The sequence below is a fragment of the Eubalaena glacialis genome, chromosome 2 (assembly GCF_028564815.1).
Source record: "Eubalaena glacialis isolate mEubGla1 chromosome 2, mEubGla1.1.hap2.+ XY, whole genome shotgun sequence".
NCBI classification, from domain to species: Eukaryota; Metazoa; Chordata; class Mammalia; order Artiodactyla; family Balaenidae; genus Eubalaena; species Eubalaena glacialis.
The window spans coordinates 134,136,781-134,149,755 of NC_083717.1; the positions used below are offsets into that span (position 1 = coordinate 134,136,781).

At 36.3% G+C, this 12,975-nt stretch overlaps 1 protein-coding gene across 1 annotated transcript in view; it reads left to right on the forward strand.

Moving 5' to 3' along the window:
* The window catches only part of TTC6 (tetratricopeptide repeat domain 6), a 214,670-nt gene that overhangs the window by 163,208 nt on the left and 38,487 nt on the right, over positions 1 to 12,975 (forward strand). Inside the window, exons 15-16 of the mRNA XM_061182474.1 lie at positions 8,976 to 9,145; positions 12,077 to 12,197. Coding sequence (XP_061038457.1) covers positions 8,976 to 9,145; positions 12,077 to 12,197 — 291 coding nt within the window. The remainder of the gene's footprint in view (positions 1 to 8,975; positions 9,146 to 12,076; positions 12,198 to 12,975) is intronic.

Consider the following 12,975-nt stretch of genomic DNA (forward strand, 5'->3'; position numbering starts at 1 on the left):
TTTTTCAAATGTCATTTCTGCTCCTTTACTATTTCCTTTCCTTTTGTGACTTGCAATGTATGCATATGTTGGTATGCTTGATGGTGTTCCAGAGGTCCCTCAGCCTTTTTTTTTTTTCCACTCTTTTTTTCTTTCTGCTTCTCAGGCTGGATAATCTGAACTGACCTTACTTCAAGTTTCCTGAATCTTTCTTTTGCCTTCTCAAATCTGTTGTTGAAACCTCTAGTGAATTTTCGTTCGTTTTTGTAGTTTTCAACTCCAGAATTTCTATTTGGTTCCTTTTTTTCAATAATTTCTCTATCTCTCAATCTAGTTCTATCTATCAGTATCTTTATTGATACTCTCTATGCGTTGAGACATCATTCTCCTAGTTTTCTTTAGTTCTTTACTGTTTCTTTTAGTTATATGAACATATTTAAAATAGTTTTGTGGGGTTTTTTTGGTTTGTTTTGTTTTGTTTTGTTTTTTTCACACACACACTGTATTTTATTTTTACAAGAGATAAATAGACTGACACCAAGCATTGTACATGGATGACCACAAAAAAAGCAACAATGATTGCAATTACCAAACATGAAACACACTCATACTATGTCATAATATTGACATTCAGTCCAGTAATCCTCCACTGTAACAGCTCCTTTACTTTGCAGTGAAAATTGATTTGTATGTTCTTTGCCTCTGAGTCCTTGTGGGATTTTTTCTTTTTTTTTTTAAATTCAAACAGAAAGTCACAAAAATTATACTCATCCTCATCAGTTCACTCAGTCCCATGTAATTAATTTTTTTTTCATCTTGATCTTTTGTTAGCACTTTTATGAGCTCATCAGTTTTTCATTAGAGTTCTGAAAATACTTATTCATTCAGTTCAGCAGTATAGTCAGTTACCAGAAACCTGTACTTGTCAGAGTCTTTTCCATGAATTTCCTGAAGATGAAACCCTTTTATAGGAACGTATTTACAAAAGCATCAGAGTACACCCAGAACTGTCTGTAAATGACAAAAGACTTAAAAATGACCACAGTTAAAGATTTGATGAAAGTTCATAATAATGCAGTTGACAAGAAAATTAGTTATTTCTGAGATATACATTTTAAAGTAATAACTAGGATTATGACTTATAACATTATACCAGAACATATAAGATTTTTAGAAATTTCATGTAATGTCTGAAACATTTATATTAACATATTTCCATACCAATAACCCAATGAAAGTTTAGTATTAGTTGTGTTGTTTGTTTGTTTATACTGCAGGTTCTTATTAGTCATCAATTTTATACACATCAGTGTATACATGTCAATCCCAATCGCCCAATTCAGCACACCACCATCCCCACCCCACCGCAGTTTTCCCCCCTTGGTGTCCATATGTCTGTTCTCTACATCTGTGTCTCAACTTCTGCCCTGCAAACTGGCTCATCTGTACCATTTTTCTAGGTTCCACATACATGCGTTAATATACGATATTTGTTTTTCTCTTTCTGACTTACTTCACTCTGTATGACAGTCTCTAGATCCATCCACGTCTCAACAAATGACTCAATTTCGTTCCTTTTTATGGCTGAGTAATATTCCATTGTATATATGTACCACATCTTCTTTATCCATTCGTCTGTTGATGGGCATTTAGGTTGCTTCCATGACCTGGCTATTGTAAATAGTGCTGCAATGAACATTCGGGTGCATGTGTCTTTTTGAATTACGGTTTTCTCTGGGTATATGCCCAGTAGTGGGATTGCTGGGTCATATGGTAATTCTATTTTTAGTTTTTTAAGGAACCTCCATATTGTTCTCCATAGTGGCTGTATCAATTTACATCCCCACCAACAGTGCAAGAGGGTTCCCTTTTCTCCACACCCTCTCCAGCATTTGTTGTTTGTAGATTTTCTGATGATGCCCATTCTAACTGGTGTGAGGTGATACCTCATTGTAGTTTTGATTTGCATTTCTCTAATAATTAGTGATGTTGAGCAGCTTTTCATGTGCTTCGTGGCCGTCTGTATGTCTTCTTTGGAGAAATGTCTATTTAGGTCTTCTGCCCATTTTTGGATTGGGGTGTTTGTTTCTTTAATATTGAGCTGCATGAGCTGTTTATATATTTTGGAGATTAATCCTTTGTCCGTTGATTCGTTTGCAAATATTTTCTCCCATTCTGAGGGTTGTCTTTTCGTCTTGTTTATGGTTTCCTTTGCTGTGCAAAAGCTTTGAAGTTTCATTAGGTCCCATTTGTTTATTTTTGTTTTTATTTCCATTACTCTAGGAGGTGGATCAAAAAAGATCTTGCTGTGATTTATGTCAAAGAGTGTTCTTCCTATGTTTTCCTCTAAGAGTTTTATAGTGTCCAGTCTTACATTTAGGTCTGTAATCCATTTTGAGTTTATTTTTGTGTATGGTGTTAGGGAGTATTCTAATTTCATTCTTTTACATGTAGCTGTCCAGTTTTCCCAGCACCACTTATTAGTCATCAATTTTATACACATCAGTGTATACATGTCAATCCCAATCGCCCAATTCAGCACACCACCATCCCCCCATTCTTTTCTCCATTGTATATCTTTGCCTCCTTTGTCATAGATTAGTTGACCATAGGTGCGTGGGTTTATCTCTGGGCTTTCTATCTTGTTCCATTGATCTATGTTTCTGTTTTTGTGCCAGTACCATATTGTCTTGATTACTGTAGCTTTGTAGTATAGTCTGAAGTCAGGGAGTCTGATTCCTCCAGCTCCGTCTTTTTCCCTCAAGATTGCTTTGGCTATTCGGGGTCTTTTGTGTCTCCATACAAATTTTAAGATGATTTGTTCTAGCTCCATAAAAAATGCCATTGGTAATTTGATAGGGATTGCATTGAATCTGTAGATTGCTTTGGGTAGTATAGTCATTTTCACAATGTTGATTCTTCCAATCCAAGAACATGGTATATCTCTCCATCTGTTGGTATCATCTTTAATTTCTTTCATCAGTGTCTTATAGTTTTCTGCATACAGGTCTTTTGTCTCCCTAGGTAGGTTTATTCCTAGGTATTTTATTCTTTTTGTTGCAATGGTAAATGGGAGTGTTTCCATAATTTCTCTTTCAGATTTTTCATCATTAGTGTATAGGAATGCAAGAGATTTCTGTGCATTAATTTTGTATCCTGCAACTTTACCATATTCATTAATTAGCTCTAGCAGTTTTCTGGTGGCAGTTTTAGGATCCTCTATGTATAGTATCATGTCATCTGCAAACAGTGACAGTTTTACTTCTTCTTTTCCAATTTGTATTCCTTTTATTTCTTTTTCTTCTCTGATTGCCATGGCTAGGACTTCCAGAACTATGTTGAATAATAGTGGTGAGAGTGGACATCCTTGTCTCGTTCCTGATCTTAGAGGAAATGCTTTCAGTTTTTCACCGTTGAGAATGATGTTTGCTGTGGGTTTGTCATATATGACCTTTATTATGTTGAGGTAGGTTCCCTCTATGCCCACTTTCTGGAGAGTTTTTATCATAAATGGGTGTTGAATTTTGTCAAAAGCTTTTTCTGCATCTATTGAGATGATCATATGGTTTTTATTCTTCAATTTGTTAATATGGTGTATCACATTGATTGACTTGCGTATATTGAAGAATCCTTGCATCCCTGGGATAAATCCCACTTGATCATGGTGTATGATCCTTTTAATGTGTTGTTGGATTCTGTTTGCTAGTATTTTGTTGAGGATTTTTGCATCTATATTCATCAGTGATATTGGTCTATAATTTTCTTTTTTTGTAGTGTCTTTGTCTGGTTTTGGTATCAGGGTGATGGTGGCCTCATAGAATGAGTTTGGGAGTGTTCCTTCCTCTGCAATTTTTTGGAAGAGTTTGAGAAGGATAGGTGTTAGCTCTTCTCTAAATGTTTGATAGAATTCACCTGTGAAGCCATCTGGTCCTGGACTTTTGTTTGTTGGAAGATTTTTAATCACAGTTTCAATTTCATTACTTGTGATTGGTCTGTTCATATTTTCTGCTTCTTCCTGGTTCAGTCTTGGAAGGTTATACCTTTCTAAGAATTTGTCCATTTCTTCCAGGTTGTCCATTTTATTGGCATAGAGTTGCTTGTAGTAGTCTCTTAGGATGCTTTGTATTTCTGCGGTGTCTGTTGTAACTTCTCCTTTTTCATTTCTGATTTTATTGATTTGAGTCCTCTCCCTCTTTTTCTTGATGAGTCTGGCTAATGGCTTATCAATTTTGTTTATCTTCTCAAAGAACCAGCTTTTAGTTTTATTGATCTTTGCTATTGTTTTCTTTGTTTCTATTTCATTTATTTCCGCTCTGATCTTTATGATTTCTTTCCTTCTGCTAACTTTGGGTTTTGTTTGTTCTTCTTTCTCTAGTTTCTTTAGGTGTAAGGTTAGATTGTTTACTTGAGATTTTTCTTGTTTCTTTAGGTAGGCTTGTATAGCTATAAACTTCCCTCTTAGAACTGCTTTTGCTGCATCCCATAGGTTTTGGGTTGTCGTGTTTTCATTGTCATTTGTCTCTAGGTATTTTTTAATTTCCTCTTTGATTTCTTCAGTGATCTCTTGGTTATTTAGTAACGTATTGTTTAGCTTCCATGTGTTTGTGTTTTTTACGTTTTTTCCCCTGTAATTCATTTCTAATCTCATAGCGTTGTGGTCAGAAAAGATGCTTGATATGATTTCAATTTTCTTAAATTTACTGAGGCTTGATTTGTGACCCAAGATGTGATCTATCCTGGAGAATGTTCCGTGCGCACTTGAGAAGAATGTGTAATCTGCTGTTTTTGGATGGAATGTCCTATAAATATCAATTAAATCTATCTGGTCTATTGTGTCATTTAAAGCTTCTGTTTCCTTATTTATTTTCATTTTGGATGATCTGTCCATTGGTGTAAGTGAGGTGTTAAAGTCCCCCACTATTATTGTGTTACTGTCAATTTCCTCTTTTATAGCTGTTAGCAGTTGCCTTATGTAATGAGGTGCTCCTGTGTTGGGTGCATATATATTTATAATTGTTATATCTTCTTCTTGGATTGATCCCTTGATCATTATGTAGTGTCCTTCCTTGTCTCTTGTAACATTCTTTATTTTAAAGTCTATTTTATCTGATATGAGTATAGCTACTCCAGCTTTCTTTTGATTTCCATTTGCATGGAATATCTTTTTCCATCCCCTCACTTTCAGTCTGTATGTGTCCCTAGGTCTAAAGTGGGTCTCTTGTAGGCAGCATATATATGGGTCTTGTTTTTGTATCCATTCAGCAAGCCTGTGTCTTTTGGCTGGAGCGTTTAATCCATTCACGTTTAAGGTAATTATCGATATGTATGTTCCTATGACCATTTTCTTAATTGTTTTGGGTTTGTTTTTGTAGGTCCTTTTCTTCTCTTGTGTTTCCCACTTAGAGAAGTTCCTTTAACATTTGTTGTAGAGCTGGTTTGGTGGTGCTGAATTCTCTTAGCTTTTGCTTGTCTGTAAAGCTTTTGATTTCTCCATCAAATCTAAATGAGATCCTGGCTGGGTAGAGTAATCTTGGTTGTAGGTTCTTCCCTTTCATCACTTTAAGTATATCATGCCACTCCCTTCTGGCTTGTAGAGTTTCTGCTGAGAAATCAGCTGTCAACCTTATGGGAGTTCCCTTGTATGTTATTTGTCGTTTTTCCCTTGCTGCTTTCAATAATTTTTCTTTGTCTTTAATTTTTGCCACTTTGATTACTATGTGTCTCGGCGTGCTTCTCCTTGAGTTTATCCTGTATGGGACTCTCTGCGCTTCCTGGACTTGGGTGGCTATTTCCTTTCCCATGTTGGGGAAGTTTTTGACTATAATCTCTTCAAATATTTTCTCGGGTCCTTTCTCTCTCTCTTCTCCTTCTGGGACCCCTATAATGTGAGTGTTGTTGCGTTTAATGTTGTCCCAGAGGTCTCTTAGGCTGTCTTCATTTCTTTTCATTCTTTTTTCTTTAGTCTGTTCCGCAGCAGTGAATTCCACCATTCTGTCTTCCAGGTCACTTATCCGTTCTTCTGCCTCAGTTATTCTACTGTTGATTCCTTCTAGTGTAGTTTTCATTTCAGTTATTGTATTGGTCATCTCTGTTTGTTTGTTCTTTAATTCTTCTAGGTCTTTGTTAATCATTTCTTGCATCTTCTCAATCTTTGCCTCCATTCTTATTCCAAGGTCCTGGATCATCTTCACTATCATTATTCTGAATTCTTTTTCTGGAAGGTTGCCTATCTCCACTTCATTTAGTTGTTTTTCTGGGGTTTTTTCTTGTTCCTTCATCTGGTATATAGCCCTCTGCCTTTTCATCTTGTCTATCTTTCTGTAAATGTGGTTTCTGTTCCATAGGCTGCAGGACTGTAGTTTTTCTTACTTCTGCTGTCTGCCCTCTGGTGTTTGAGGCTATCTAAGAGGCTTGATGGGAGGCTCTGGAGGTGGGTAGAGCTGACTGTTCTGTTTTGTTTTTTGTTTTTGGCTGGGCCAAATGGCTTGCAGGATCTTAGTTCCCTGACCAGGGATCAAACCTGGGCCCCAGCAGTGAAAGCGCTGAGTCCTAACCACTGGACCGCCATTGGTTTCCCAAAGATAGTTTATTTAAAGTCTTTTAAGTTGATTTTAAGACAGTTGATTTTAAGTCTTTGTCCAATGTCTGGGCTTCCTCAGTGATGGTTTCTATTTTTTTCTTTTTATCCTGTGAATGGGCCATATTTTCTTCTTCCTTTGCATTACTTGTAATTTTTTGTTGAAAAGTAGTCACTTTGAATATTATTATGTGGCACCTTTGGATATCAGATTCACCTCCTCCTCTTCCAGTGTTTTTTGTTGCTGCTTCTTGTCGTTCATGTAGTTTGTTTAGTGACTTTTCTGAACATATTTTGTAAGTCTGTATTCTTTGTCATGTGTGGCCACTGAAGTCTGTGTTCTGTTAACTTGGTAGTCAGCTAGTGATTTGACTGAGATTCCAACGAAACCAACCAATGAAACAAACAAAAAAAACTCTCTCAGTCTTTGCAGATTGACTCTCTTTTGGGGCACTCCTTGAATGCTTATCCAGACAACTTCAGTGCCTTAGCTTTCATGTCCTACTTGCACAGAGACTGAATTAACCAGAGGTGAAAGCTAAGGGTCTTCGTAGGTCTTTTCTGTGCATGCTTTCAGCCTTGGGTTTGCATGTGGCCTTTTAGATTCCCTACAATATGCGGAAACTTTCTAAAGCCCTCATCGCCCTGGTATCTCCTTCTCCACCTTCTTTCTTACAAGGGTTTTTGGTTTGACTATTGCCTGCCCCAACTGTTATCCCTTGCCCCAAGTGGCAGCAGCTAATACATTTGCCTTTAAATGACTTTGATAAATACCATCCAGAAAGTCACATCAGCCCTGGGAAAGCTCTAAGGCAGTCAAAACAAAGGGAAACATTTGAGCCAGTCTTTCAGTGATCCACCAGACAGGTCAAAACTACACAGCTACAGTTCTTTGAGAATAAGATTTATATTGTTCCCTCTGGTACTAGTAACCTGCATCAGGAATGCAGGTTGTTTTCTTCAAGGCCACCATGGGTCTGGGAAGTTGGGGAGGGAAATAAGGTGAGTTAGAACACCACAGAGCTCTCTTACCAAAATTCAGCAGCTTTTCCTCCTTTATTAAGCATTACCCTGGTGGTTCTAAGTTTTTAATTAGATTCTTAATTCTTTAATTGCTTCTGACAGTGTTTGCCCGCTTATTCATTGCTTTTGTGGAAAGGTGGAGTTTTGGAGTTCCCTGTTCTACCTCAAGGTGTTATAATGTGTTGTTATCTTATGGGAGGCCTTATATGCCTTTTTAAAGAATTCAGCCTTATCCCATTGTCAATAGGGGGCTGTTGAAAGTTTTTGAGAAAAGTGATCTTTATTATCTGATGATCAAATCTCATCGCTCTAGGGATAAGAATGGAATAAAGTAGTAGCCCAGATGTGATCTGATGAGGGTCTTCAGTACTGAGGCAGTAGAAATGAAAGAAGGAATGGATGCAAAAGTCAGTGTGTTTGAGGAATTGACATGACTTAATGGCATCCTACAAAAAATATTAGTAATGTTTTATTCTGTAAAATTTTAAGTTCAGAATCATATATATACTTAGAAATAATTAGTAATAGTCTTTAGCAATCAGAAATTATTAAAAATAAATGTAAGATTCTTATATTCATTAGAAACTATGTAAGACATTTCTTATATGTGCGGTAAAAAATATTTTGCTCCATGATAAAATATCCTGAGTCTTAGGATGCTTAGTGCTTTTGAAAGACCTCTGTTACTTGCTGTACTCTTTTTTCCAAATTACCATTGTTTTCATACTATAACCTTCTTGAACATCTATTTTCCTCCCCCTGGATTTAACTTCTTCAGAGCAGGCAACCTACTAGCTTATTCTTCCTGTTTTTCCTTAATTGTCTTTTTTTTTTTTTAGCAGTAAAAACTGATTTGTTTTACATTATTAAGTGATTGAAGATGAGATTTTCAGAGTTGATATAGGTCAATGAAAATTTAGAAATTGAAGTCAGAAGTTAATGGAGATAGAATTCAACTCATAAAATTGATGCAATAGCTTTTACCCTTGCAGATAGAGCAGCCTCCCATTTTTGGGGGTGTATCTTCAGTGTATCTTGGGTGCCTCATTTATTTTATTGACACACCTCTCTGATAAATGTAAGAAATATAATAATAATTATTAAGCATATATGTAATTAATATATAATATTATCAATAAGCATAAAGTATTTTATTATATATTTATATATTTATTTATACGTATAATAATAAAGTATTTTATTATATATTTACATATTTATTTATAAAATGTCCATATCCTTTTTGCTATTAACATTATGACTAAACTTTCCTGGGAAGCAAAGAGAAATAATCACAAGTTGTTATTCAAATATAAAATTAGTTGTATAAGTTTGCCAAAAAGAGAAAATTTATATTTTGCAGTACATGTTAAAATGAATTTTTTTCTTTTTCTAGGACATACCGAGGGAGAGTGTATTTTAAACGGCACTTTTATAAGCAAGCAACTCAAGATCTTTCTATTGCAATTCACTTAGATCCTAATAACTGGTTAGCATTGTATTACAGAGCCTGCTTATTTAGGAAGAGTAACCCTCTTAGAGCACTGCAGGATTATAGTGTTTCAGGTACTTCACCTTTAATGGCAAATACATGGGAATTTAATCTGAGGTTCAGCAGCTCACTTTCATGGAGTGGAATACTAATGTGGGATGACTAATGTAATATGTATATTGTTATACATTTATATATATATACTTATATATATTTATATAGCATATATATTTATTTATACTTAAAGCTACAATAATTTAGGTAAAAGTGTTTCTAATATTCCCTTTTAGTGTGTATGATTGTGTGTGTGTTTACGTGTGTACAACTGTGACAAAGAAAGAATATCATATCAAAGAAATCTCTTTCTATATATGAAGTTCTGAGGCTATTTCTGGAAATCCAGGCCTATTTCTTAGTCATCTTGCTAAAATGGCAGTGATTTTTCCTGGTGGGCTGTGTCCTACTCCATAGACCCAGCCCATGGATTAGTCAAATTCAGAGTTTTGTAACCCTTAGACTAAAAATGGGCTTTGAGAATCCTCAGTAAGAGGATGCCAACAGCTAAAAGTGGCCATTTCCACTTTACCCTGTACCAGTGCATCCTTGGTTTATGAATATGTCCACAATTCTGGGCATAGAATAAATGCTCAGTAAACAGTGTCCAGCTGAATAAATTAGCGCATCCTGACTGGCAAATTCTAGCCAGAGTCCAACACTCCAAACATGGCTGTGTTCACCTGGGTGCAAAGTGCTAGAATCCCAACATCCTAGATGAGGCAGAATCTAGAGATTAAGGAGTCCACTAGACTCTTAGAAAAAGAATACATAGCTCCTCAGGGGAGGCAATCTAAGATGATTGTTTCTCCTTTTTTTTCCTTTGGCAGTGGTTTGCATCTTGCGGGTTTTCAGTTCCCTGACCAGGGATTGAACCCGGGCCATAGCAGTGAAAGTGCCGAATCCTAACCGCTAGACCACCAGGGAACTCCAAAAGATGATTGTTTCTTGATATCTCTAAATCCATTTGCCTTCTGAGGTCACCCTTCCCATGAATATTCAAATAAAATAACTCAAAGCCCATCCTATGTGCTGAGAGGAGTCTAGTGCCCTCCCTTCTATTTCCAAGGATTCCTAGAAGAGAGAACTGAGGATTCCTGTTCAATTCTCTTGGAATCTTTGTACCTAATTTCTGCTGTCTGATTGAGTCTCCATTTTTGTTCACCAATTCACTGCTCACGGCTACCATCTGTTACTAAATGTTTTAGGGTTCAGAGGATAAAGTTAGCACAGATAATTTAAATTTGAAGGTTAAACACCCTTATTTCTGTAAGTTTATCTTTTATTGGTCTCTGTCAGCTCTGTCCATCTGCCATCTGGCTAAACCCCTTTCTTCCTGGTCTTCCTAAAAGCTGCTTTCTCATATTTCCCTCTTCTTCAAGTTTTGGGCTCCTCACCCGCTCTTTTCTAGGCTATCACAATAATACGAATCCTTGTTATTTAATTATTCAGAGCAGACCAGCTTTATTTTAGCCTCAGTCTTTTCCTATAGGATAGCCTAAGGAGTTTTATCTTTCACAGTCAAAAAGGACCCTCAATATATTTTTCTAAGCTAATAATAATATCTAACATTCATTAGGCATTTCACTACTTGCCAAGCACTATTCTAAATGCTATATATGGAGTGTCTCAATTACTCTTCAGAATAATGCTATGAGGTAGGTACTATTATCATCTCCATTTTACTGATGAGAAAACCGAAGCACAGAGAGGATAAGTAATTCTAATATTTTTGTTTCCTCAAGAAGAATGTTTCTCGTATGGACACCAAGGGGGGAAAGCGGCAGGGGGGTGGTGGCGGTGGTGTGATGAATTGGGCGATTGGGATTGACATGTATACACTGATGTGTATAAAATTGATGACTAATAAGAACCTGCTGTATAAAAAAATAAATAAAATAAAATTCAAAAATTAAAAAAAAATTTTTAAAAAGAAGAATGTTTCTATTTTTCTAGAGCAACCAACTAACCAACTGCAGCTATTTTTCTCCTTGCTAGACAGTCATACTGTGAACTGAGCAGTCAAATGGCCTTCAAGTGATTACTTAATCTGTATGATCACTGCTTACACTAGGAATACTTCCCAAAATCTAGTATTGTGCATATTTGTGTCCCAGGCTGTGAACATTATGTACATTTTTTGCAGAACTTTCCCTTTTTAACTTGAGAAGCTTGGGCGATGTGGATCAAATGTAGATCTCTCATCTAATTCATTGCATGTTTTTGAAAGTTGAGGGGGAATCAGCAAGTGAGGAGACACGAGATAACCTTTAGACTGCTAGACTAGTCACTGATGAGAGCCACATGCCTGGAGTCCTGAGAGGAGGTTATTTTTGCCCCATGCTTCTGTTCTTTGGGATATGCGTAGTCAAGTTGCCTGCCTTAACTCCAAGGTCTGCTTGCAATTGGAGTAGCCTCTTTGAGCTGCCCTTCCTGGTTTATGTGTGTAAGCCTGACCTCTGCTGCCTGCCCCAGTCTGGGTTTGTACCAGAACCTGTTCTTTGGCCAGTAATGATGCCTTCCTATCTTCCAGATAATAACAAGCCATCAAGGGCAATGGCGCCTTTCTGACTGCAATCCACTGCAGTGGATCAGAGGTTAGATTCTAGGCCCATCTTTGCCATTGATTTGCATGGTCACTGTACCTGGCCCCTTTGGACCTTAATCTCTTCATCTGTAAAGTGAGTGGACTATCCTAGACTAATACCAGGATTTCTTCCAGCTCTAATGAGTTTGTGAACCATCATAGTCACATTGTTCCTTATAAACAAATACACTTTTTTATGTGGGTACTATTTTTTACTCACCAAATAAGTACAATCATTATAGATATGTTTTATTTTATGTAATGTTAAAAAATAAGAATAAGCAGTAGGAAGGGACATAGGCTAAAATATAACTCAGATATGTTTGTTCAGAACCTGAATAAGATATATACCTTTATTTTTAAGCTCTCATAAATGATGGCTATGAGAATCTTAGTTGTTTTCTACATCGGGGCATACTCTATGTGAATCTAAAACTTTGGTTGCTGGCAATTTGTGACTTTGAAGCTGTTATTTCTCTAGAAAGGTATGTTTTCCCTTTTATTCTTACTGATTTCACTTTTATATAAAATAAAGAAAATACCAAGGTGAAAGAAAAAGCTTTCTCCCCTCATCATTAATAACCTTGTAAAAACGAGACAATTATGAAGTCATCCTAGAATTAGAATACTACCTCTGAAAATAAGATTACTTCTAAAATAAAAACTATTCTCAATATCTGTTTGCCTCAGATGCTTTTGCAAACTTTAGAGATCGAATGGGTTTGAGAGGAGTTTAAATCCAAGGATAGCAAAATCAACCAGTAATTAAGAGCAGTTTGGGGATGCCCAGGTTAAAACTTTTTGAAGTTAAGTTCATGGAAAATTGTCCTCAAGTTTTAAAATAATGGCAAAATATTTGCTTGATATATTGTTGCTAGGCACAATATATGACTCAGTGGGAAGAAATTCTCTATTTAGAACTTCTGACTACATTTTGTTTAGTAAAGTAAAATAAAAAAGCAAATACCATTAGAACATAGGTTCAGGAAGGAACAGACTGAAAGTTACATACACTAGTCAGAAAGCCAGGCTGTAAAAAGTAGAATTTAATTAAATAATTCCCCTTCTTTCCAAAGAAGTATTCTTTAAAATGGAAGGTGTCAGAAAGAGTAACAAATCATGCCCATTCTGTGCCAACCGGCAGACTGCTTACTTAGCTTATTTAAGGTAAACTTTGAACTTGACTTGGGAAAAGTCATGGAACATGGCTCCACAATGGCCACAGTGGTTTTCTTTGGGATATTTTTGAGTCAGGAAGAGAAG